Source organism: Bombus impatiens, unplaced genomic scaffold (genome assembly GCF_000188095.3).
Source record: "Bombus impatiens unplaced genomic scaffold, BIMP_2.2 scf_0144, whole genome shotgun sequence".
NCBI lineage: Eukaryota > Metazoa > Arthropoda > Insecta > Hymenoptera > Apidae > Bombus > Bombus impatiens.
The window spans coordinates 20,198-47,881 of record NT_176563.1 but is presented as its reverse complement, the minus strand read 5'-3'; the positions used below and the strand labels follow the sequence as shown (position 1 = coordinate 47,881).

Genomic DNA, 27,684 nt, shown 5'->3' with positions numbered 1-27,684 from the left:
AATTGCATTTAACAAGACCATAGAAGAGATACAAATATTATACACCATGGAATAGGCTACTGTTACCAATATGGTAACATGAAAGAAGACACCATGATCCAACAACAAAAACAGCCTTATATTTGATAAGAGTAATTAATAGACACAACAACTATATACCACAGAATAGATGACACTTACCAACGTGGTAACAAACTTTCACTACAAAATTAAAAATTAAATTTAAACTTTCTTCCATAGGCAACTGTACATTGGCAGAGACGTCGAACGAAAAATCGCCAAAATTGATTCGGGCCACTCGTGAAATAAAAGCAACGATGACATGTGCACATTGAAGGGAATTAACGATCGTTTCAATGGTCGATCAGCGATCATAACAAATAACAAAGAACGAGCCCCCTCCTATGTGTAGAACGACAGTGTGTTGACTGTAAGACGGAAGGATCGAGCGTAGGCAGTACGCGATAGGTAGCTGGCCGATCGGGTACCGGATCTAACGATATTTTTCTGCGACACGGCGTGGACGAGCCGCAAAGGTGAAGGCGATCGCAGGCGGTTTCCCGGGTGTTTACGATCTGGAAACTGACGCACGAATCCGCGAGGAAAGCGCGGACGAGGCCGCACAAAGAGATCCGGCATTCCTGGAAATTATCACCTCCAGGATTTGCGATCGTGACGCGTGACGACTGGTTTGCAACAGTCGAAGCAGAGGTCGCGAGTTTTCGGTCGTTCAAGGCCGTCTGACAATCGAAGTCGTAACCCTTCAGTGTTAGGGACACTTGAGTTCTCGTGCACTCGATAAGTGATATTATTTTTATTATATTATGCGTATAAACACGTTCAATGACATTATATTTAATCGATTATACTAGTGGCTACTGAAAGTATTTATCTGCACATATTGTTAGTTTGCTATGAAGCTTCTTTTCATTAGGTGTAACATTTCGTTTTCATAGTATCAAATGTTTGTAGTCGTATGAAAGACACGTAGGAAAAATGTAAGTACTTGACAATTACTAGATAATTACGGTACAGTCTGAGTTATTCGAAATAATAGGGAGACAAAACTGTTGGCACAACGAAAGTTTCGGATAATAGAATAAAACGTTTTTCTAATATGAAATTTCATTTAGTTCAGATGCGTTCTTTTTGTGTTTCGAAGCATCGAAACCTTTTCCCGAATACCACGAACGCTTCGGCCGAAAAGTTACTTCATTGCCACTTTCATTTGCTGTTGCCATTTTTGTAAAATCGTCGTTATTATCGTCTTTATCGCGATGAGATCATTTCATTACATCAGGATATTTAAAGTTTCTCTACTGTTACCAGTACCAGAGAAATGTACGTGCTAATATTCAGTATCGTGTTTTTTATTGGCTGTGATTATAGCTTTTTCGACGTTATATATTTTTGCTATTTCCGTTGCACTTACGTCGTTTTCGAGAATTTTAATTACGTTATACTTTCTTTCGATAGTTAGAACGCTATTACTTTTATAATAAATTCTTATAACCAGAATTCATAATACTTTCTTCAAATTAGAAAATCATGTAATTGGACGTTTTCGAAAATTCAAGTGTATTTTGGCTTTTTGTGAATAAATATCCCAGTTTGATGAAAAAGGTACCGAATTAATTTGTGCAGACCCTTTTGGCACAATTATGCTATTACTTAATTATCGATGGAACCTCGCGAGGCACAAGGTGCCAGTATTATTAAATTCTCTTGCCAGATAAATTTAATAATAAAATAACTTATACCTTACAAATCAATTTTACAGATTATCAGTCATTTTATTATTTTATATGACGAAACTGTAAAATTATAGAAGAGAAATCTGTAATCTATAACTTCTAACTTATCAGTTCACTAATATTATTCAATAAAATATCGTGCAATCATCAACCATAGTCAAAATTAAAGTCCCCCTTACAATTATGCTGACTCTGTACAATTTCCTTGTTATTGTATTTGTTACTATCAAATATTATACCGTTAAATTCTTTCTATTTTGTTTGTATAGTTTTGTTGCACAATTGTTTGTATAATTCTGATAATTGGTTTCGTTAATTACATAGGAAGGAGAGACGGGAGAGAAGACAGAAGTTAGGGTTACGAGAGTGTACAAACACGTTTGAAAGGAAAGTAAAAGTAAAAATTATAAATACCATGGACAACGAACGACCTCGAATGCCCGAAATTTCTGGCCTCTATACTATCGCGATACGGTTCTCAGGTATGAATTCGATTTCAATATGAATAAAATACAAATTTCAACAGCCTTGGTTCGCTTATTGGAGTACGCGAATCCATTCACGGAACTCGACTGCCTTCATTGAATGATATGATCTGTCGACATCGGTTGAGTATCGTCGAATGAAATGTTATGTTAATTTAAATTCCTAATTTGGAATCGAAGCAATTATCGAGCTGACAATAGAGATTCTGTTCTTCATTTTATGTTTCTTTCATCGTCATTCGTCGTTTTCTTCTTTTTCGTTATGAACATTTATCCGCTTTATATTCATTTGCATAACAACGATTCCCATAAATAAACGAAGCGCAAAATTATTCCAATTGCCCTTGTACAAGATTATGTCAAAATTTTGTTTAATAAAATCCCCATTTAATTAACAGTAGCGTTCTTGCTGGTCATGAAAACAAGATTTCCTTGTCTTCCACCTTCACTTTAGAAGAAAGGACGTATGGTACCTTCGAGTTGGATGAAACATTGTAGGCTCGAAGAACAGCCAGCTAAAGATATTAGATACGTATCTTTTTTTTTCCTTTTTCTTGGCTGCAGTAACTCAAGTTTAAGGGGTGAAACCACCCTTCAAATTTCGACCCTTTGAAAGCTAACTCGATAAAAGTTAGGTCGAAAAGTCGGTTGAAGATAAAAAGAAACTTGTTTAACAAAAATTGCGCGGTTTCTAACGTGCCAGAGGAGAATGCTAAAGTCAGATAGAAAAATTTTCAGAGATGTTTAGAAAGATTGCATCAGCCGTGTTTGCTTCACAGAATTTCTCTTTTACTTACGCAATTCAGTGAAAATACATCTCATTCAATTATAATCTAAATTGAAAGGTAGAATTAAAAAATTAGAGATAATAAACTTCTTCTAATCTTAATAAATTCATCTTCAACGCCCCTTATTACAAATCCCTTAGGTCATTTTCAGTCCAATCGTGTTCCTCCTGCACCAAACAATTCTCTTTCGGAGAATTCTGTTTCTCTTCCATTTCATCGCGTTGCGTCGAAGTCTTTTTTCCCCGACTTTTTCTAACAAAACAAGAACAGGATTAGATCGCTGAAGGTTCAAAGATCACTGCTGAGTCGGCTAAAAAGTGAAATTCGTTTAAACTTTCTCATTATCCTTCCGTCATTTCTTATTTCCTTCGATTAAACTCTCTTCGAGCTCGCTTGCTTTATTTTCCTCTCGGTTCTCAAGGCGATGTGCCTCATCGTAGTTTCTCAGCCAAGTTGTTTCCGCTGACAGCCTGGATTAATCAAGTTTAATAGGTTAAAGTCGCGTTCGTTGTTCGCCGTTTCGTCTCGCGATAAACGCGGTCAAAATAATAAACAGATGCGCTCAAAACGCGTATTTAGCTACCTGTTCTGACCATGACGCTGCGTCTTGCGCTCGTATCAGGACACAGATGCGATTATATACGATCAAATCCTGTTATTCTCTTCAATCATGCCAAACTTTTAACGAATTCAATTAACTTATTCGTATCTCCATGAACTTTCATCGACTCCCCCTTTGCGAGCCTTGACCACACCAGTCATAAATTCATAAACCTGTATCTATCGTTCTAAATTTTAACTTTTGCGTACGTTAAACGACGCAGGATTGTGTTACAGAGTTTAGCGTTTCTTGTATATATTTCTGTATGTTTCTGTATGTTCTTATATAACCGTCAATCATTTATAATCAGAGCAAGAATATTCTATTAACGTCTTGTGTCCCCGTCAGACTTCCTTGTTTCAGGCTATATATACATATACTATTGTCAATGGTAACTGGTTTATAGCAACATGAATGTTAAGTAAAATATATTTATATATATTGATGGGAAATTAATGGCTAAAAATAGTACTCATCGTACTTTTACAGATTCAACGAATAATGTAGACTTGCCGAGAATTTATCAGGGAAGAAAATAGAATTTATATTTATTAACAAATAATAAATTCGAATTGTTTGTTTAAAAACTTGGTCGACAGTGTATTAAAATTAAATATGCAATTCGCCCATGTACCTACATGGTATTCATAGTCCTTTTATTAATTTAAAAGAATCTTCCTTATCTGATCTGTATCTTAGAGACACAGATAGTCTATCTGATTTATGTTTTACAGATTAAACGAGAATAAAGAACTTTCCCAGAATATTCTGTGATAAACCTGGCTAAAAGATTCTATTATGACGTATTTTCATTCTTGCAAGCGGCAATATTTCATTACATATCCATCAATCGTCTAAAACCAATTTCATCGTGCCATGTAATAATAAACTAATAACGTAGAATGTAATTGTATAGTGTTCGTTTATTATTTACCGCTATTATATCAAATTATATCTTGTCAAAAAAGAGCGTCCATGAGTGTATTTCCAGGTACTTCTGAACGATTATACATAGATATATCCTGTAATACAAAAGTACGAATCGCAAATCATGAGAGAGAAGATCGTGAAACGCGGAACTGATCTGCGTATTAAGTCGAACGTTCGAACGGTACCGCCCATTTTGCCGATCGATGACCGTATAATACAGATAAACGATAATTGCTCGCGTTTCGCTCATAAGAACAATTATAAGAACTTTCTCACGTTCCTCTTTTTTCTTCTCTCTCTCTCTCTCTCTCTCTCTCTCTCTTTCTCTCTCTCTCAAATTACCTCATTATCTCTTTCCATTTGGCGATGAAACGATATCGACGGTACGCTTAATCGAATTAATTAATTGCACGGTTGCGCCTAAAATGACATACCGAAATAATGGTCGATGAAAATTACCCAAAAGCTTAATCCGTTTCCACGATGTTTACTATATTGTGACACGTGTTGGTTCGTGCAAAACGAAAGTACACGATGCCAAGGTCTCGGATTATTGAAACCTTGATCGCATTTGATTGGACACTTTCGAATTATGTCCTTTCTTTGTTTTGGTTAAAGTGGAGGAAATTGAATACATACTTCCCTTTTACCCTTGAAAAAGAAATATAAATTGCTTGGTAACGTCACGATACTCGATTATTTTTATTGGTATTACGTGGAAGATTGATGCAGTGTGTGTATTTCACGATAAACATATTTAACGCTGAAAGATACACGTTTGTTTAGCCCTGTTTCTCAGAGAGTATGACAGATTTGGTAAGTTTGCAAACTAAACTTTTGTACGCTAGTGAAAATAAGTTATGTCTACGTAGGATAATTCCTTTTGGTGGATATCATACATATCATGGGGAACGATTACGCATTTCTTACGATACAAAGTACGTTTTAACAAGTACAAGGAAGATCGCACAATTATGTTAAATAATTTTTCTGAAGAAGATTCTCAACCCTTCAATGACAAATGAACGGTATTTAAATTTTACAGTGATCCTATCTTAGCTTCAACTTGTATACATATATGTTGGTCTACGCGATGTATATGTACATCGAGTTAAATCCGATAAATTATACAGCATTCATATGAAATGTTACTTTTAACCCATAACTGCTGACATGAAGTCCAACTTTCTTTTCCTGTAATTTTTTTCAATCTCTCCTTATATGATGTATTATGTAAACTATTCTCTAGCAAAAAAACTTAGTACATGCTGGCATAGGTACAATTTTCTAATACATGTTTGCAATATCTAGAGATATGTTGTCGAATAAAAACAGTGCCTAATAAATATTTCGAATATTTTCTAATAGGAACGTGGAATATCGTTCTGTCGCCTTTCTATAAAAATTCTTATATCAAATTTTTCAAATGTATAATTTATAGAAAAAAAGATTCGTACGCTTCTATCAATATGTAAAAACTATCCCTGTCAATAATTAATTTAATCGTAGGATAAGGGATTGAGGAATAATTAATTTTTAATTCACCAAACCCAGCAACCGTCCAGTAGTTTATACTTTGCTGAAGGTATACGTAAAGTCTGTATTTAAAACGTAAATGTTCCCATACCTAGCATTTTTGTTTCAGAACTGCTTTTTTTTCTATTTTAAACGATTTCTTTCGTTGATACAGTCCGAACCTTGAGACTTTACATGGCGAAATAAACGAATTTAGTCTCTGGGCGTGTTAATGGCTGTACTTTCAAGCGATCGTTTATTAATCCCCTGTTCATTATGGTAAAGACTGATAACTCATGCGTTTATGTTGCAACGAATGTAACGAAATACGCTTGAGATGAGATTTGTACTCGCCGCTTTCCTATCGGACTCTATTAATTAAATACTGCGATTCAAGCAAGACGAGACGTTGATTCTTGAACGTGAGTATCGTTTACGAGCTTATCATGCCTACATTATTTTGATTCGCCGCTTACATCGGCTATCTAGACGGTTATTAATTACGTAAGACGTAAGTTACGCTTTAATTAACCGGCACTGTTATGCGTGTCATTTTTCATTTCTACCGTGAAAAAGAACGTTCTTGAACAGATAACGAACAGGATCCTTATGCAGCGGATCGCTTGCTGCGTTGAAGGCAAAAGGAGTAAAATTTCAAAACAATTACGGAAAGAATTATCGACAAGGATGATCCGCGTATGGGAACAGTGATTTATACTTCGTTGATGTCATAACTTAAAGATAACAGTACTGGTTTAAAATTTATTCAATATCCAGAATGTACCGAGTCTCATAACTTAGAACTCATTTTACAAATAAACTAATGATACATTCGTTCGATTTATTTTATAAAATATCTAAAAAATACTGAGTTTCGCGAATTTCTTATGGTCAGACTGCGAATATTAAGAAATTGAAGTTTTCTAATCTTTCTGATCATCCGCGTTGTTTGAACGTTTCAATCAAGTCTTCCACATTTATCGGAATCTTATCAGGTTCGTCAAACTTCTTAAAAAAATAATCGTATATCTCGAAATTCCTCAAATTTTTCAAATTCTTCGATCGCTCGAACCTGGTCAAACTATCCAAGCATTTACAACTTCCCAATTTCCAAGCTTCAACGCTCGAATACGCGAAACCCCATAAACTCATATACCCCTAATAACCCCATAGCTCCATATACACCCTGGAGAACGTCTAATTTCATGGAATATTCGGACTATTTCCAAATCGCATGGGATTGAATCGTTCGTAAATTTAGGATCCCGTGCAACGTCGTGTTCGACGCGTGTTTCGCTTCGAAAACGACCACACGATCGATCGATCGCCTCGTAAACGAACCTGTTGCACGATCGCTGAGGAATTCGTAACGACGCCGCGGCTGCGTTTCTTCGACCGCGAAACCATCGAAGAAGAAGAGAATATTCGCTCCCGCGATGGTCATAAATGGAATGCGGATCTTTATGCGAATTCGTATTTTTAAGGATACGATTAAAAAAATAGAGCGTTGATCGAAAATTATTTTGCTTACCAAGTGTGTAATACAGAAGAGGCTATACTTGGAGGATATTTCATATATCTTTTTCGTATTAACGCGCATTCTATCGCAATCCTGCACTTTCGAATATTTTTTAAATGCATAAGATTAGACGCTTTCATATAAAATGCATGAAAATCCTACAGTATAGTCAGAAAATTGATTTCATATAGCAAATAAAAACACTTTCTGCTATATGATAAATATATTCCACCACTGTGCACTATTATACTAGTAGTAGTACTGTTTATTATCAGTTCTAGCGTATAATTAAATGTTAATGTACACTTTTTTTTACTTTATCTATAATAATTAACAATCTACGTGAAACTATCTTCCGCAGTCTTTAAATTTAAGTAAACTATTATTATATTTATAAATATTTTGTCATATATGTCTTACTAATCGTCGTATTTCAATTTTAGGTTTCGGACAACGAAGACGATTTAAAAAAAAGAAAGAAAGGAAAATATTCGACGAAATAAAATAATAAAAGTGAGAGACAAAACTGCTACGGAGGTGTTACCGTGATTATGTAATAACGTTTGGGATATTCCAAGATTGTATAATAATAATTAACCAGTTAGCTGTTTCTCACAAATATACTCGACACGAAGAAATGGCAATATTTTGTGTCATGACAAGGCCTGTCAGTAAGAAAATTAAGAAATAAAAGTCATTTCATTACAACTTAATTCTACGTTATAACAGCCACGCGTACTCTGTGTTTGACGAATATACTCGTCACGTTTACGTTCTACAGCACATTTTACATCATAGCAGCTAACTGATTAAGGATTACACTGCCAATTGAATAAAATAAGACATTAAACATCGCAATACAAAGATCTCCACACAGCAAATATTTTGCATTATAAACTTTACACACCTCTAACACAACTCTAGCACAATTTTTCGTAACAAAATTTTTCACAACAAAATTCTCATATGTAGATAATATATTCATAAAAAATAATATTCTACTATATCTATGTATAAGTCGATAGTTCTAGCGTTAATAGAAACTCGCATTTTTATACTTCAGCGTTTCCGTGAAATATAATTGCGATGGTGACACCGGAAGAGTATCCTCGTACGTGGTTTCTCAAATATTTCAGCGATACCGTTCCGCAATAAATCAACAGGAGGTTCATCTTTCGCCGTGGGTTTAGCGAGAAAGATTAATGCGAGCTTGAAAGATCGGCTGGTCAATCGGAGATAAACCGATAGGGACGACTACCGACGCTTGAATAATTTCCTCGACTCGCAGCGGAAAGAAGAGAATCGTGATAATCGGTACGTTGAACCGCGCCGTGTGTGTCTTCCTTTTAGGAAACTTGTAAATCCTGTATCGAGCGTGCACGTCGTTCCCGGCCAACGAGAACGAGAACTATCGCGGATCGATCCTCTTTCATTCGTTTCATTATACGTATGCATAATACGTATATTAAATATTAGAAAATGTGTAAATAAAACTATCAACGTAATCGTAATTCGATCGCGGATTTATCTCTTCAGAGAAATAGAGATATCTGAATGTTCAATGTTCTTTGATAAATTTCTTAATGAAAATATCCGGAGGTGTTTTATTTTGATAATAAAAAAGATTTAAATATTTATCGAAAGGAAAAAATAAATGAGGAGTTTAAATCAATCGTAATTCCATCGTGGATTTATCTCTTCAGAGAAATAGAGATACCTGAATGTTCAATGTTCTTTGATAAATTTCTTAATGAAAATATCCGGAGGTGTTTTATTTTGATAATAAAAAAGGTTTAAATATTTATCGAAAGGAAAAAATAAATGTGGAGTTTAAATCAATCGTAATTCCATCGTGGATTTAGATATTCAATAGCTGCTAGATATTCAAAATGGAAATATCTAAATGTTTCATATTCCTTGATGGATTTCTCGATGACAATGTGTGGAAATATTTTATTTCAATAATACGAAGTAAAATCAAACTAAATATTGAATTTAAAAAATATAAGCTCAGTGGTATCGCGAGTTCTTCTGTCGATAGGAAACCACGCTTGTATTTCACAGCGTGTACCCACGATACCGGTATTTTTTCGTCGTCGTTATCGTTAGCCTTTGGAACCCAATACACCCACGTGCTCACCTTTTTTTCACGTTCGTCATGAACGCGTAGGTGAGAATCGTGGTGCAGGCGATAGCGAACGATATTATTGCTTCAGCCGTTTCATTTTATAATAATCGGATAAAACGAGCGCAACGTGCCCGGCAGCTCGGTCATAAATTTCGTTTAGCCTCCTTTCCATAAAACAGACTAGCGGTGAAGCTTCATGAATGCATAGAATAAAATGCTGTCTACTCTTCGTATTCCGAAACATCCCTCTGGTTCATCATAAATAATTTTATTGATAATTGTATAGACCGCGGATACTTATACATTTATGGGAAATATAAAAATGCAAAAATGAACAGATCGCATAAATATGAAAATCACAGGGGCGAAATACGATAATTATATTTTTGTCCGTCTTTGTACTTTAATGCCACGTTCTGATTAAACAACAGGACTTCGGTTTCGATAATTTTTCGATTGTTCTCGCAAGAGGCTGGCGCAGCATATGTTTTAGCTCTAAAGAAAATACATAAAAAGTCAATATGTACATATAACGTCGATCGATCGAGGAAATAACAGATTTAAAAATTGCTTTTTTGGTTTATTACGTTTATTACGTTCGTGCGATTTCTCATCTTTCACCTTCGTAATAATTTTCTCTGCATTCTAGTTTCATCGCTTTAGTTATGTTCATAAAAATATCAGTTTGCATGAACGTCCTATTAACGATCGTAAAAATTTCCATATACTTGCGGACATCGAGATTATCTTTTTTAGTATTTAGATCTTTTTTAATATCTCAAAAATTCGAGTATTTCTGTCGGAGGACAAGCGGAGGATACGACATTTCTAAAATTCATTCGATCTCCCAACTGCAATCATTTTATAATATTTCATGGACATTAAAATGTAGAATTCAATTTTCAATTATTCTTCCATTGTCATCGTGTAATTTGTTTCAAAAACGATGGACATGCTATTGTTACGGAAGGTGTTTCGTATGGAAAGAGGAAAACCGTATATGTCGTTCGATAAACCTGGAATCAATCGAACAGCTGTTAGAAACGGTCGTCCAAAGTCTCCGAAATGTCCAGACCTAGAGCGAGACGCCTCGAGTCACGTAACAGCCTACATTTTATTTCACTGCACTTTTACTTTGCGACTGTACACGCGGTTCGGCCTTGCTGCGACCTGAATACCTCGGTTCGCCATCGTTGGAATCCTTCGCGTTGCTGCTCGATTTCGATTTATTAGGAGAGTACGTCTTCCGCGATGTGGCAACCACAAAATCGAAAATTCCTAACCAGACGCTCGAAACTTAAGCTAAATTAAAAAAAAAAAAAAAAAAATGTTAAACAAAGCGGTAAGAGGAAACGATGAAATATTTCAACGAAAGTAAAAAGATTTTTTTACGAAAAGATGAATTTCCGAGGACGAAACGATTATTATGATTAATGACAAAGATGTTGAGCGTAACATTTGCAACAACTTAGTGTAGAACATCAAGATGGTGTGTCAGAATGCATTCTCAGAGACGTGAATTAATTTCGTGCTACTGTTCCGCTGTAACCGAGTGACGTTTGTAGTTTAACACGTATTGATGAAACCGTAAAGTAATTAGTATAGTCAACCCTTTCGTGATTAATAACAAGGACAATACGTACGCTATGAGTATACCCCGGATGTCCACATATTTTTATACTTTTATCAACGTAACTAAAAAAATGTAATTCCAAATTGGAATTTGTCTCATTCGCCAGATATTACAGAGATAATATACTCTATTTTGTACATGTTATATATTTTTGCTTGCTATATGCATTCTCTGGATTTCTGCGCTCTTAAATTTCCCAAAAATGACTTTTAGAAAAATCCCTGGATTATTACACTTTTTTTCTGTCACAATAGAAACCTGCTGAGACATGTAAGTAACGCTCCTATTATAAATATAATATTACAATAGTACATCATCGTAGAAGGAGAAACTTGTTACGATATTACGTAGAAAGAATGGAATTTCCACAAGCCGATATTTTTTTTTTAAAATCTACTGCATAATGGTTCGTTTAAATTTATCGCGTATTTTATCAGTTCTACGACATGAATCTTCGCGTTGATCGTTATTGTCCCTTATTAGATCTAATTAGTACTTCACCACCCACATTCCCGTTTATTTTACAAGATAATTTATACCACGATGCAACGGGCTCGTACTGGAATGTAATTATATGAAGTATGCATTAACATTACTATGCGAAATGTTCGATCAAGCTTCGCATACCACGATTAATTCAGATAATGAGAATTTCGCTGCGCAGGAACAGTTCGTACATTCAGACCAAAATGTAACATCGATTTAATACGCCAAATTTAGCGACGAGAAGCCTCTACGTTGTTTTATCATTTTTGTTATATCGTTTACACAACTTTATGAAGCGCAATAACACCGGAATCGATTTTAATTCACCAGATACGATTTAGTTTCATTCGCGAGATTAAACATTTCGACGAAGCGTTACATACTCGTTTAACTATCGCTTGAGTTTCCCACGTTGTTCCTTAGAAAACGGTAGAAACAGTGGAAAAACAAGCTTTCTCAAAGTTGTACTGTGCACGCTCGAGATAACATTTGTACGATTTCTAAGAGAAGATCTTTGTAATCTCGTGAAACGATAATTAAAAAGAGGCCTCTAGATTTCAGAATGCACCAAATAATCCAGAATACTCGTACGATTTAGTTAAGTCTAACTCTGTCCAAATCCTTTCGAGAATTTACTAAGACTATAGAAAACTCGTCAAGCTATAAAATATAATATTTATAATTATTTATAATCATTATTTAACTTCGAATGACACCCGGTTACATCTTCCTTTACATTTTACGTTTTACTTTTTATCCAATCGATTTTACAACCTAATTGTCATATAGTAGAGAATATGGTAAATTGATTTCTTCGAAGACAGGCAAGAAATCGCGGTCACATGAAAACTTCACACGCCATTGCGTATTAACCTACGAAAAAAAGAAGAAGAGAAGAAAAAAAAAGAGAAGAGAACTAGCTCAATCGGGTTTTGCTTCGAGCGAAACTCTCGCAAGCCCAGACGATCGACTCGCGAAATTCAATATCATGCAAATGGAACATCCCGTTGCCGAAGTTTCCGCGGAAAATCTGTTCCTGTCCGCGGTGCTCGGCCACTCCCTGTTTATATTAGTCGCGCGTGCGTCTGCGTTAGAGACGCGCTTTGCATACGGCCGTAGAAACGGATAAAGGACGACTCCGTGGTCAGGTAGCTCGCGAGATGCAGCCGAGGAATCGAGTTCAAGGACCTTGCTTTTCCGGAATAGAATGCAAGCCGCGCGTACTGTTTATGTGTATTACCAAGCGGCTGGATGCGCAGCTCTTAACGGCTCCAGTCTACAGTCTGTACTCAGGAAATGCATTTTCGAAGAACGTTTCTTCTTGGCACGACGTAAGGACGAAAGGGTGGGGATCCTTTTCTCTTGTCAAGATTCGCGAGCTTTACGAGCGCGGGAAATTGAAAGCGTTATTCTCGAAAGGATTTGAACACGTTGCCGTTTACTATATTTTGTATTACTTTCTCGTACGTTTGGCGACCAATGGTTTCAGTTTTCAGAAAAAGTTTGGTTGATTTAAAACTATGGAATTTCTGTAATAAAAAAAAGAATATATTTCATACACTCGATAAGAATAGTAAGGGAAATAATTTTTTGAAAATCCTTGAATTATATACCAAAATTTGGATGCATTTAATGCTTCATAGTTTCGTATTACGGTGAAATTCGCTTGTCATAATCAGTGTGAAACTTATAATTCTTTTTTGGAAAAGGATCGAAAATTGTCATTATTGAATTCAATCTACTACAAACGATCACGACACTTGTACGATTTATATCTATCGCAGACGCTTAATACCACATTACACATTTATGCTACATTTCGTGTAAACAATTGCTTTTTGCAAACAATATGAGATTTATTTTGTAAAACTTATCAAGTGTTGTCTGTCGTTTGTTTGCGTATTATTAGCCGCTGAATATCATTCTCGCAGTCACAATGCTCCTTCAAAATTTGTTTGTTCCGTTTGTGATACGTAAAAGATAATTGATATGCTTTGGTTAAAAGTAAGTTTTGATGAAAAGATCCATTTAGTACGAATTTCCTGACAATTCTATTCGTTTCTTCTCAAATGTAAAAATCATCCTTTTAAGTGTCACGTGTGACTCGTGTAGTTTCTACATATCTATACGTATTCTATAATTACGGACGATATACGATCTTGAAACTTTCGAGCACGAGGACCGAATATTCTCCGTGCTTCGTTTCGTGCGTGTATTTCCTAGCATTGTTACATAACTAGCTGCAATCACGATCCTTAATTCTTATTTGTAAATTATAAATTATTTTACCGACGATAATTCGACGGCTCTTCGTACGATGCGATTATACAAACGTTCTTTATTCATAAGAAACGTACCTTAAGAAACGTACGACACTTTGCTAGATACGAAATTCCATGCCAATTCACTTTAATAAGTCATCCAACGCAATTATAGATCTATCTTGGCTATTGAGTGAGAGAAATATCGAAACATTAGAAATGATTAATTTCTAAATGACGACACCTACGCATATTTCATTTCAATAGTAAGAATTTGAAATTTATCTACGAGAGAGCGAAAAATACTAAATATACTAGAAAATTCATAAACAAGAAGATTAGATCGATCGTAGGTAATACAATGATGGATTTATATCTTCGAAGAAGTAAAAATATCTAAACGTTCCAAATTCTTTGATTAATTTCCAGATTATGGCATGCAGAGTGTATCTTATTTCGATAAGAAGAATTTTAAATATTTAACAAAATAGAAAGAATATTGGATTAAAAATGTCGAAAATTCGCGAATAAGAACACGCGAAAGCAACTAGCGGATTTTCGTTCTCTTACGAGAAGATTAGATGGAGAAATTCAATTTACCGAACACTCGGCTCAATTGCTTTCGTGTTCCGTGAAATTTTCCAGAAATTGCGCGTGTAATTTCGAGAATCAGTAAATTCAATTGGCCCCGATTTCATAGAGTCACGCGGTTCCCGTGAACACGTGAATTTTTGAATATTCTCGTTCAGGTCAATTTCAGATCGATGCTTCTTGACAAACCTGAACTTGACAAACTCGAACACGTAATTTCGGGACCGATATTTTTCGTTCAACGACGTGCACGACGTGTCATCACGAGCAGCGCTTCGCGCGTAATCACGCGGGATTATGCAATGGTTTATGCGCGTTTTCGTGGACGAGAACGAGTCACGGAAGAGTTTGCAAACGTTAACGCGAGATTCTCCCAACGTTTTCACCGCGAGGTACGCGAGATCGACGACCGGATAAATTTCCACGCATATGCATTTACAGCAGCTCGCAAAAGTATTGGAACATTTACACACTTTATGAATATATTAGGTGCGTTGCATAGAAGACTTTGAAACTTCGTTAACACTGTAATGAGAGCCAGCTGTCACGGTTATATCGATAAAGTTCGAAACGAATCTGAGAATGTGTGAAGAAGGTACGAAATATTTTGCGCAAACGTATATTTCGTAGAAATCGTAGAAATATTAAAAGATTCGGTTGTTCGTTGTATTAACAAGCAGACAACTGATTTTTATGCAAATTCGCATGTTTGGGAATATCATTAAGAAAAGTAGAACCTTGCTAGGAAATTGTTTTATCTACTAACTATTATTAAAGTAAACAAAACTATTATAAAGATATTACATTATCGATGAGATATTAATGGAAAAGGTAATAAACATACGGCGACATAATCTGATACTTGATATTCGTTGAGTGAATTGCCGATAGCGTAAGAAAAGTATAAGATTGACGAAGATATCATAAATCAGATTACAATCATTTCACGGCCTGGCATGGAAGTCTAACGGGAAAATTGGCAGTCGCGTCTGCTAATTTATGCGCTCTTAATTCTTTTAATTCTGACAAAAATTCACTCGAAGATATTCGTGGAATCATGCGTAATTACAGATAGCGAAGACAGTTGTTGCTTATCTAAATGTGCTACGTCAGACGACGATGACGTAAACGAGATTACGCTCTGGTTATTCATATATCTTTTCATAATATCTACATTCTGCGCGATCTTCCACATTCAAATTTTCTATAAACGCGTACAAACCCGCGGTCTAGTAAGTAAGTCAATGATAAACAGATATCATGTAGAGGAATGCCGAACTACATCCTGTTGGAGGAGACCAAAAGCGAGGAGATCGTGAACAGGGCACTGAAGAGAGCGATCAGGTATGAGGAGAAGGCAAGGAGATCGGATAAGAAGCCAGTGAAGCAATGTTTTCGGAAACTGGACAGCAAAAGAGAAACAGAGCTAAAGAACAGGTGGGAAGAAGGAAGATAGGCGGCAATGTGGAGACTAAGAAGAGCCGGTGGAGGGGAACAGGTAGAAGGAGAGGATGAGAGGAAGAGAGAGAGAGGAAAAAAGAGAAAAAGATAGAGAGGTCAAGGTACAACCCCGCATACAAGAAGATAAGGACGGAGGGCTTGCCGCGTCACCTGAGAGAGAGAGAGAGAGAGAGAGAGAAAGAGAGAAAGAGAGAGAGAAGGAAGAGAAAGGAAAGATGCATCATAACAAGATTCAGATGTGGAAATGAGAGCAGGAGCGAACAACACTGGAGGGAAAGAGAGGAACGGTTATATAGAATATACGAGGAGAAGGAAGAGACGATGGAGTGAAATATACCAAAAAAAAAAAGATAGGAGAAGATAAAGTCGGATAAGATAGGTTAAATTAGCTACGGTAAGAACTAGAGATAGGATAAGTGTCATAATGTGAAAGATAAAATGGTATTGTTGTATTGTGTAGAGATTATGGGGCTGATAGGTGGAAGCTGTTCAAAGCCAAAAGGCAAGTATTGAATAAATAAATAAGAAGTAAATATAACGTAAGTCGGAAGTCACTCTAAACCGAAAGAATTACAACAAATAGATATAACAAATTCGCTCGGCAATCTATTAATAATAACGCTGCACATTCGGTAAAATTATCCTTAACAATTATTATATATCTAAAATTATATATCTAAAATCACTATCTATGCTGTATACTCAGTTTTTACTAGATGCAAGTTTACAGCAAATATATTGCAACTTCTTTGGCTATTCATACATTTTCAGATTGGTTTCTTTGATCGATATTATCATGACAGTCGTATCTCATTGTAGTCCCAATGAAATTTCAAAATATTTTATAAAATACGTATAATAGGGTATGGAAATACTCGTAGAAATCTTTTATGAATATATTATACGTGTTATACAGAGAAGATAGTGAATATACGAGCAAAATCTAGCAAGAAAACTTGCCATTCAACTTAATAATAAATATTCAAGTCTCCATATAGATTCGTATTTTACGAATATCATTGGATTCTTATATTTTTCAATAAAAAGAAAATTATGAGGGAAAATCGAAGCAACGAGAATACTTTTCAACGAGGACCAGTTTTCCAAAGTTTGAAATCAAAACTCCTCGTTCGGATAAATACTGAAAACTCGAGATCTGGATTGCGAACAAAACTCAATCGAGTTTGACAGAGAAATGGGCATCGATCGACGCTCGTAGCTCTCGAACGGACAGTGTACGAGCCATTCACAGTGTCAAATTGCGTAAGGTTTAGCACAATTGTCGTCAAAACTTTTTTAAAGCAGTCGAGTTCGTTGATATGGAACCAAACTTCATTTAATTCACATTAAAGTCCCTCAAACAATACTAAATAATTCTGATTCGCTTGGATCTATATATAGTCTAAATCTATAACCAAAATAGATTTTAATTTGCTCCAACTTACCCTAAAATTCCTCTGATCGACGATGAAGTCAATTAGAATAACGTAACTCGTTTCAACATGCCCAAGCCTGACGAAAAACGAACCAAAAATTTGCTTCAACTCGCTCTAAACCGTTCCAACTTGCTTCAATTCAGCTGCTTCTTGTTCCGGCTAATCCCGATTCCCTGAAACTCAATCTAACTTGAACCAACACGTTGTAGTTTACTTTATCTCGATCGCGATTCCCTCAACTTCTGGCAGACATCTTGCAGTAATTGAATATTTAACGAGACAATACGTTACGATTTGTCGTATATATGAATATAATACTGTCGTTTATATTGATTATGTTCTCTCGATCATCGCATATCATTATCATTTATAACGTTATTACATGAAAATTACAGGTGAAAAATATGGCATATAGTAGATACGTTTTCATTGATTTTCTGTTTTAAAAATTAGAAGTAACAGAGTGGTCGTCAAAGTGATTAATTTGTGGTGTTTCATAATAATTTTATAGATATAAAACAATGCATTTTGGGGGACTTTAATGATTCTTCGCCAAATATATAAATAAGATTTTGCCTTCTGCCTTGAATCTTTTTTCTTTTTTTTTTTTTATATATATCTTTTATTGTAATTTCTTCGGTACGAGTCTTATATTACTTTATATTAGTATTATAATATTATTTTATGAAAATTGAAAACTATGCAAACTACTAGGTCCAAAGATGTAAGTCTCTTAGAAATAGCTGATAAGTAAAAGAAATTTTGCGGAGGTCAAGCAGTATTTTAATATTATGAAGAACAATATTTTGGAAATTTTGAAGAGTATCAGAAAATACGTGTCTAGCTTCAAAAACCAAATAAAAGGACGATACCTGTAACATGAGATTCGTCGACAGAGTATTGAATTTTGAAATTCGATAAATTTCAGTAAAAAATGACATGTTTCAGTTATCGTGTTCTCGCTTTATAGTCTTCATACGTTATTATTATATTGTAATATTTTTCAAGACGTAACATTTATCGAACGTGAATAAAAATCGATAAAGGCAGACATTAAAATGCAAAGAAAAGTCTTCATCCGGGAAAATAACGCGATACGATCACCATGAATAGCCATGACATTCCGATCGATTCGTTCGCAGCGTGTCGTGTGCATTTAAAACTTCATAAAAGCAAATAGTCGCCTTTCCGGAAAACGACTGCATTCCGACAGCAATCAAAGATACAAGTAAAACTACCGGAACGAAACGCAACTAACCCAACTCTCGTTATAACAGCGATACAACATGTATAACATCCACTAATGAATAATAATTTGTATGCGAATACCGCGTGTTATTTCGCTGCACGCGGTTGTAACCAATAATTAGTTAATCAACTGGAGTTAATAATCGGGAATTAATTCACCGATCATTCTGCACTTAGATGATATTGAATGCGTCGTTGATGGAAAACTTTTTTCGGAAGTTCTTCGATAGACATTCTCGATCACTACAACACTATCAATAAGTTAAAATATTATTCTCGTTGCAAATAAAAGTATACGTAGAATTAGGAAACACCGTTTATGTAAAAATTTCGAAAAAATCAGAAAACTTCACCGTTCCTATCCATGCATCGTTCAAAGAGCTCGATGAATGTTGCAAAATGATTGATTCAAACCGATACTCGCATCCAAACAAATTTATCATCGATTTAAACTTGGTACATAAAAGTATCCAAAATTATAATAATTTAAGACCAAAGCAAATCTCTATCTACATTGCCTCTCTAATTGTGTTCATAAAAATATAAATTTGCGTAGTCATTATATGAGAAAAACAATCATTCACATCTTTAAAAACAAATCAAATATTTCTCAGTGGTATCACCTTGAGATCAAGGGTGGGATATTCTCCGCGTTAAAACACCTTCCAACAGGCCCTGTAGCAGCAGCAGCGATCGTTTCTACCTTCCTCCAACTAACTCTCCTCCGGTTATCGATTCGTCGACTGTGAAACGCGGCATAAATTCGCTAGCCGGTCATAGAAGCGGCCTGTCGATCCAACAGGATGTGTCCAGGCGCTGAAACAGCCGTGGTAAATTTCACAGATACCGGCAGAACGGACGATCCTGTTTGCACGCGCGAAGAAGAAAAATACTCGTCGTCTGGTAAAGCGGGACAACGATGTAACCTGTTGCTGGACGAGGAACGAGGAGTCACTTTATGTCCATCCACCTCGTAAAACGTAATGGTTAAGTGGCATGCAGATACGATCAGCGCCGGCTAGAGAATGGACAGGTACCGAGCGTACAAAGGAGCTGAAGTGACCGCCGCGAACCATGAGCGCCTTTTTTCAGCGTATGCACATGAAAATTGCACGGTTCAACTCCGTTTTCCCGTGGCGAGCTTGGTGGAAGGCAGCTTTAGACAGGTTGTTTAAGCTTCGTTATTTTATTGAGCTGCAAAAAGGCTAGAGATAAGTACAGTGGCTGACGAAAGTATTCGAACAGAAAGCTTTTATGAATATGTTATATGCCCTATACGAAACTTTTTGAAATTCTATTGACACTGTAACGTGACACGACTGTAATGATTAGACCACGAATTCACATTTTTAAGAATATAATTAAAAAGAAATAGAACTGAAGTAGAATGATACTTTGAATGTTTTATATATTTTTGCACATTATACACTTTCTGTGCATTTTTACATTTTTTATTCTCCCATAAATGCGTAAAAATCTGTAGTCTAATCATGTTCATATTCGTCAAATTTGAAACCGATCCGGAAATGTATGTATTTATTGAAAATATAATACAATAAGTGTTAGAAATGAGCTCACTGAGCATAAAAGCTTATTAACATAACGAAGAATTGTGTAAATACTTTTATTATGTTTGCGAAATATATACTTACACTAAACATCGTATAGCTTCTATGTACGTTTTCAAATTTGTTTCAAATTTCAGCGATATAATCGCAATAGTGGAATCTCATTACAACGTTAATGAAATTTCAAAATGCTTTGTATAACGCATATAATATATTTGTAAAAAGTTTCTGTAGGTGTTTAAATATCTACGAAAGAATCTAAAATTTCCAAAATATAAGGTTGTAACTTATAATCCTCCAGTTTTCTCCATTTATATAATAAATATAGAAGCAGGGTAAATTTATGTTACAATCTAATAATAATAATATATTTATATAATCATATAAATGAGGAAACGTACAATAAGTAATAAAAGATAGAAACTATTAGGAACATTAAAAATATGTACGACTTTCACACCTCGCTTCCTCGTGAAGAACATGAACGCATCGATTCGCCTCTCCCAACGAAGGCAACTTTTGTTTCACGAGTTCGTCAGCAACAATAACACACCGTAGAATCGACTGGTGATTCGTGAAAGGCTCTGGCATCATCCTCTCAAATGCCACGTACACGACAAGTTTAATCAGAAAGAAGATCCTGGGAACCGCCCTTTTATCCTTTGCACATTTCTTCCTTGTCTTGTCTGCTTATTATTATCATTTGCGAATATACATTGAAAATGCTTGTTCCACCCCTTTTTCACAAATACTACTTAACATTTATTCTGTTAAAATTGAGAAAAATTTTAGACAAAATGAAGTTTAGACTCAATTCTCATAAAACTTAAATTTGTTAAAATGAAACTGAATAAAGTAGAAAATAAAAAATACAATAAAATATGAATTATTAAAATTTTATTTTCTCGATAAAGTATTCTCGTGGGACTTGTTATCTTTTTCTCCTTACCCATCAAGTAATAACTCCCATCAAATAATACTCAATCAAATAATAATTCCTGAATCTTACAATCCATCATATTACAAGACAAAGAACTATATAAAGAATATTTTAAATTACTCAAATAAATTAAAGCTTATACCTCAAATTCTCCAGTATAATTCCAACTTGCAATTATGTACACTTTTCTTCCTTATACGTATGTATGTACAGATCTCACCGAGCTGACATTTCTCCAATTATTTCTTTTGTAATTGATACTTGAAGTCTTTATCTGGACTGTATATTTTCTATTTCTTGTAAAAACATAACAATTATAATAAATTGCTTAATAATATGTACATACATACACGACAATTGGTCAAATATTAATTACTAATATTATTAATATCATAATTATTAATCATTAATAAAATTGCTGCAATTTTTCAAATATTAATTACTTTCTTCAGTTAAATCTCAAAATCGAATATCCTAACGCGTATCTAACGACAGGAAAACGTAACCAATCGATAGAAAAAGTTAGAGAAGAAAAGCAAATCCTAGGAAAAGACGATCGGAGATGATCGCGTAGATTTAAGTACGCGCAACATTCACCAGGTCGTGCAAGGAGGAAGGCACTTGGTGGGGAAGGCCTTCTGGTTACCAAGGGGACTCTCGTCCTGACTCCTGGTTACAAGAAGAAGGAGGAGGAGGGATATGAACGATTGCGCAACAATGCACCGCCACCTGCACTCGTTTCGTCACACAGCTTTAACCGGCTCGATGGTGGTTGGCCGGCTCGCATTACTTTCGCCAATTAAACCTATGGACGGTCGTTGTTCAACTTGAATATGAAATTCCACGATTATTTGAAATTCCAGCCGAATGAACGCGTCGACGACCGCCCGGAGGAAATCTGCGACCCATCATTGACGGCATATCCAATACACATATTGTTACGTCGATGCACCAGCTTTAGTATAGATGACGAAAAATATTATGAACGAATTGAATCCAATGATCTCTATGTCGATTCCTTTGCCGATTCTGTGATTATGTTATTATAATAGCAAACATTTTAAGCAAAGGTATATTTAACAAAAAAATATAGTACACAGCATCTTAAACAAATAATAAAGATTAAAAATGGTCCTACTGAATATTGAGACTTATTAATGTGATAAATAATTGACCGTTTAGATACTTATGTGATCGTAAAATGTATACTTGCACAGAATATCTTCTATGTAATTTTCGGATTTGTTCCAAATTTCGAGCTACTGTATATTATAAATAAATTGATCGTATGATTTACTATCAAATTTGAAAATTCAATGCAAGAACTGTATACCAATGAAATATCGAATGACTTTCGATTATTTTAACCTTGTATCCTTCGCGAAGAGAATGCGTTGAACAAATTTGATCAATCCAATTTGTTAATTTCCTTTTCCATTATTCATACCTTAATATTCCGAAATTTACTAAATGCAAAGTTGATAATATTGACAATCGTAACATGATGTCGATTATACGAATCAAATATTCTAGTAATAATATTTTCATTAAATAATGTTCGTTAAATGAATCGTGTATATTTATCTATATCGTATATATTTATTTCACAGTACCTGTTACTAATAATGAGGAAAATACACAATTGGAGGAAGCAGATAAAGAAATTTTAATAAATATTAATTGTCCACTTAAGTTAATATTGAATTATATTCGAGATATAGTAGGATTAGATGATACAAGTGAGTAGGTTATATTCTAACTTTCTTCTATTTACTTTTTTAATGAATATATTAAAGCACATTTTTAGCTGAATTTGATTTATGTGATGAAATTAACTGCCAATTAAGGAAAGTTTCCATTTTTGAACCATACATATCTGGTTTTGATGTTTTTGAAGTGGATTTAACATATCTAATAGTTACATTTGAAAGTAAGTTTTAAATATTATTTGAAATATTATTTTCAATGAATATTATTTACACAGGAGATATAAATGGTCAAATGATTAATATAACACCACTCCTTACTGGAAAAGCAGCAAGAAGATGCACTGATATACTATTAAAATCTCATGCCTTGCTTAAGAAAAATTTATCTGCTAAATCTTCTTTAAAGAAAGGCAGTATTACACACAAAATAACGTGATTGTATTCATAGTAAAGGAGTTTAATCATAGTAGAAAATTTAGATACATTTTAAATGTATATTACATAACAGTTATATGAGATTTTGTATCATTTGTTCCTATGCATATAGCAGTCTTTAGGAATAAGTACTTTTATATGATCTTTATAAAAGATCTTTATCAAATTCCTCAAACTTAGTTTCTACTTTTGTAATATTATAAAATTTTCCATGTTTTCCTAATCCTTCTGTAACAAACCTTTTTGCTCCTGCAACTCCTTCTTCAAATAGTAAATGAGATGCATTATCTTTCTCAAATTGTATAGCTTCTTCTAATTGTTTAGCAGAAAATGTTGCAAACTGTGCAGAAGCACGATCTGCAAGCAATGTTTTTTGCGGGAACTTCACAAATGATTTTGCCAAATTTAATGTAGTGCCTAACACTATAAGTAAAAAATTTGTAATTATATAATTTCACTATGTCTTTTGATGTATCTATACATATTATTTACTATTGCAAAATAAACTGCACCATTGCCAGTAGTTGTATAACGATTAATCAAACCACATGAATATGCCTCTTTTGCTTGGATGTAACGACCAGTTAATATCAGTTCTATTGCTTTTGAATAACCAATTAAAGCGGGTAATCGGACAGTACCACCACATAATATAGGTATGCCAAACCGTCTATTTGTAAATCCTAATACTGCACTTTCTTCCATTACTCTGAGATCACACATTAAGGCAAGTTCAAAGCCTATTCCTAAACCATATCCACTTATAGCAGCAATTAAGGGTTTTTTACATAATTCAATTCTATTAGCCTATAAACATTTCATATCAGAAAAGTTAATATCCTAGCACTTACATAATCTACTTTACATTTCAGTTACTTAATTTACCAATGGCCCAAAGTGAGGTAAAACTTCCTCATTTTTTCCATCATATTGTGCAATTTCTTTAAGATCATAACCACTACAGAAATTCCCTCCTATACCATGAAGGATACCAACTAAAAAATTTTCATCATTTTCAAATTTATCTAATTCATCCAATAGTTCTTGTGCGGTAGCAACATTTAAAGCATTCTTCCTTTCTGGTCGGTTTATACCAATCATACAAATTTGTTCAAAATGATCTACCAAAATATTTTTTTCTGAAATAATGTACAAACATGATTATGCACTAAGAACATATATTTGTTCTGTAGTTCGTAAAAACTAAAGTATTATATAATATCACGAATAAAAGTTATTTATTTACCCTTTTGCTCTACTTCATCTTTTACATTTACGCACGATTTGGAGGTTAAACATCTTATTGGATAGCGTTTGTAATGTAGGTTGATTATTCCTGATAATCTTTTTAAAAAATGCATTTGTAGTTTTGAATTAGACTTAAAATTCTATAAGTACTATGATGTCTTATTTTGATAGTATGACAACGACAAACTTTTTTGACTTTCTTCAAATCCTTGTTTTTCATTGAACATGAACACATGAAAATACGACAGTGCGCATTTACAAAGCACTACAATGTTGAAAACACATTATATTAAAATTGACAAGATAGCTATTCAATATAAACGCATCTTAAGGTACATGCCTAACCAAGGTTTTATAAATGTCAAAATAATCTGCATGCTTTCCTTTAAATGAATCTATTTAAGTAAAAGTCATTATTCCTAATTTTGTATAATTATCGGAAGGTGTAAAGTAAAATAATAGTTTGTAAAATAAAACATTAACAAAATGGCTTTGAAAATGGAAGACTTGCAAAAATTGGAGGAAGAAGCAGAGGCAAAGGCAACAAAATATGGGTGTAATCTATTGCAACGACCAGGTCAATTGGAAAAAATTGATATGTACAAACGTAGAATAGCCCGGAAGAAAGCTTCTGTGGAAACTATGCTCAAAACTGCAATGCAAAGTCAATTAGATGGAGTTCGTGTAGGTTTTGAACAGCTTCAGAGTTCTTTAGAGAGTAGCGCTTCTATAAAACAGGATCTAAATGATATTGGCGAATTGTTCAGTAAAGTTCCAGAACTCAGTGCAAAATTGCAAGCTGTTCAAGAAGAGAATATGCGTCACTCTCAGTATGTTACTGCCAAAGAAAATTTGAAACATACGTTTACTTTACCAGAAAGCGTTGAAATGACTAAACAGTGGATAAACCAGGGGAATCTACTGTATGCTCATCAGATTATTATGGATCTTGAAAATTCAAGAGATGATTTGTTGTATGAACTCCACAAACTTCCAAATCAGTCCCCAGCTGATACAGTTATGTTAAAAGCTTATTTAGAGGATGTTGAAATGCTTTCTCAACTAATGGAGAAACAAATTAGATTAGTATTAAGTCGTACATTAAACACAGTGAGAAAAGAACCTACTGTTATAGTCACAGCATTGAGAATTATAGAAAGAGAAGAGAAAGCAGATCATTTTGCTATTCAGAGACATAAACAAAGTGGATTTATGCCACCAGGAAGACCTAAAAAGTGGAAAGATATGGCAATGAAAGTTTTAGAAAAATCTGTAGCCAATAGAATTGAAGGAACGCATGTTGAGGAAAGAGTGGATAACAAAATGTGGTTAGTTAGGTATTTAGAGCTTACAAGACTCTTAATTTTGGAAGATTTGAGAGTTGCTAAAACTCTTTGTGAACCTTGTTTTCCACCTTGGTATAATATTGTAAGAACTTTTGTTAAAATGTATCATACAAGTTTATCACAACATTTGAAGGACATAATTGCCAATGGCTTGGAAGGAAATGAATATGTATCTTTATTATCATGGATTATGAACACTTATACTGGTCCAGAATTAATGCAACATCCTGAATTAAATATTGATACAAGTGATATAGGCCCTTTGTTGAGTCTTGAAATTATAAATGATCTGCAAGAGAAATATTTGAAGAATATGTGTCAAAATTATGAAGACTGGATGAAAAAGACTTTGGAAACTGAAAAAGTAGACTGGTGGAGTGGTGTATTACCAGAAGGAAGCACTCAAGAAACATACTATCACACAGCAGCACCTGTGATTATATTTCAAATGATTGATCAAAATCTCCAAGTTACAAAAACAATTAGCATTGAATTAACAGCACAGGCTATAGTCCTGTGCATTGAACAAGTAATTAAATATGGATTTATGTACAAACAAGCAATACTGGAATTTAAAAACAAACATTTTGAGGATAGAAGCCAAGTACCTTACTTTACGCATCATATGATTACAGTTGTTAATAATTGTTTACAATTTACAGAATTAGCACAGCAAATGAAACAGCTGTATTGGGTTTCTAATGCTAGTGGAGATGCTACTGTGAAATTCGAAAATTTGTTATCAAATTATCAACAATTACGAAATGAAGCAGCAGCAATATTACTAGAAGAATCTTTCTTAGATTTAGAATTACAATTTCAAGATTTAATTACTCCTAAATGGCTATCATCCCCTATCCCAGTAGAAACCATTTGTGTGACTTTAGAAGATTATTTTCAAGATTATAATCACCTGTGCCCAAAAAATTTTGAATATGTTATTACAGAGGCACAAAATCTCATTGCAAAGCGTTACATTTCTGCAATGCTACAAAGAAAGATATCTTTAAAAACATATGATGAATGCTTAACATGTACATCAAAAATAATGACAGAAGCAGATAAATTAAAAAATTTCTTTGATAGAATAGCTCCAAAAGTAGGGAACTTTAATTCTCCTTTTGAAATAATCAAGCGACTAGCGGAGGTATTGCGTTGTGAAGATTCGGAAATTCTTTCTCTTGATTTACATTCTTTGGTTGAAAAATATCCAGATATGACTGAAGATCATTTAGTCAGATTATTGGGTCTCAGAGGTGATATTTCTCGCAGTGAAGCAAGAGAAAAGGTTTCATACATTTTAGAAGCTCAACGTAATCGTAAAGCTCCACAATCTACTGCACATAGCATATTTAAACAAATATATATACAGGATAGTTTTCTTAGTTGGAAGCCTTGAAATTCAAAAGCAATTTGCTATATTAAGTATTATTTTTCACATATCATCAATGAAGCTGATATAAATGGTATATTGTACTTATGCATTAAAATAATATAAATATTCTAAATTTGTAATGACAAGAAGAATTATCAATTAATGTAAAAAAATGTTATCATATTGTAAATAGTTCAATCAATTTCATTTTTCAATTAAATTTGATT

The 27,684-nt window shown here is 34.2% G+C and overlaps 2 protein-coding genes and 1 long non-coding RNA gene across 4 annotated transcripts; 2 read left to right on the top strand and 1 right to left on the bottom strand.

The window, feature by feature from the left end:
• Nucleotides 1–286: 286 nt before the first annotated feature.
• On the top strand, nt 287–5,903 carry LOC112212289. 2 transcript variants are annotated; one of them, XR_002946107.2, is made up of 3 exons: nt 287–998; nt 2,083–2,236; nt 2,638–5,903. It is a non-coding gene; the product is annotated as an uncharacterized LOC112212289 (long non-coding RNA). The 2 variants fall into 2 exon arrangements; XR_004461152.1 differs by lacking the exon at nt 287–998 and having other exon boundaries at nt 1,767–2,236.
• A 17,585-nt stretch (nt 5,904–23,488) lies between these two features.
• LOC100742295 (short-chain-enoyl-CoA hydratase) lies at nt 23,489–24,999 on the bottom strand. The gene is made up of 4 exons (XM_003487207.4): nt 24,735–24,999; nt 24,374–24,627; nt 24,001–24,295; nt 23,489–23,911 (listed from the first exon to the last, which is right to left on the bottom strand). Exons 1-4 carry the CDS (start codon nt 24,847–24,849, stop codon nt 23,634–23,636), a joined length of 942 nt encoding a protein of 313 aa, XP_003487255.1. The 5' UTR covers nt 24,850–24,999; the 3' UTR covers nt 23,489–23,633.
• Nucleotides 25,000–25,071: 72 nt separating this feature from the next.
• On the top strand, nt 25,072–27,592 carry LOC100742176 (exocyst complex component 3). The gene has a single exon (XM_003487206.4). It carries the CDS (start codon nt 25,223–25,225, stop codon nt 27,479–27,481), a length of 2,259 nt encoding a protein of 752 aa, XP_003487254.1. The 5' UTR covers nt 25,072–25,222; the 3' UTR covers nt 27,482–27,592.
• The last annotated feature ends 92 nt before the right edge of the window (nt 27,593–27,684 follow it).

What these genes read in the sequence shown, in the direction of transcription:
- LOC100742295 (XM_003487207.4), bottom strand. Translation starts at nt 24,849, where the DNA reads ATGCATTTTTTAAAAAGATTATCAGGAATAATCAACCTACATTACAAA. An exon ending in AGATGAAGTAGAGCAAAAGG is followed by an intron (nt 24,628 to 24,734) that starts GTAAATAAATAA and finishes ACATTATTTCAG; the next exon opens with AAAAAAATATTTTGGTAGAT. An exon ending in TTATACAACTACTGGCAATG is followed by an intron (nt 23,912 to 24,000) that starts GTGCAGTTTATT and finishes TTTTACTTATAG; the next exon opens with TGTTAGGCACTACATTAAAT.
- LOC100742176 (XM_003487206.4), top strand. Translation starts at nt 25,223, where the DNA reads ATGGCTTTGAAAATGGAAGACTTGCAAAAATTGGAGGAAGAAGCAGAG.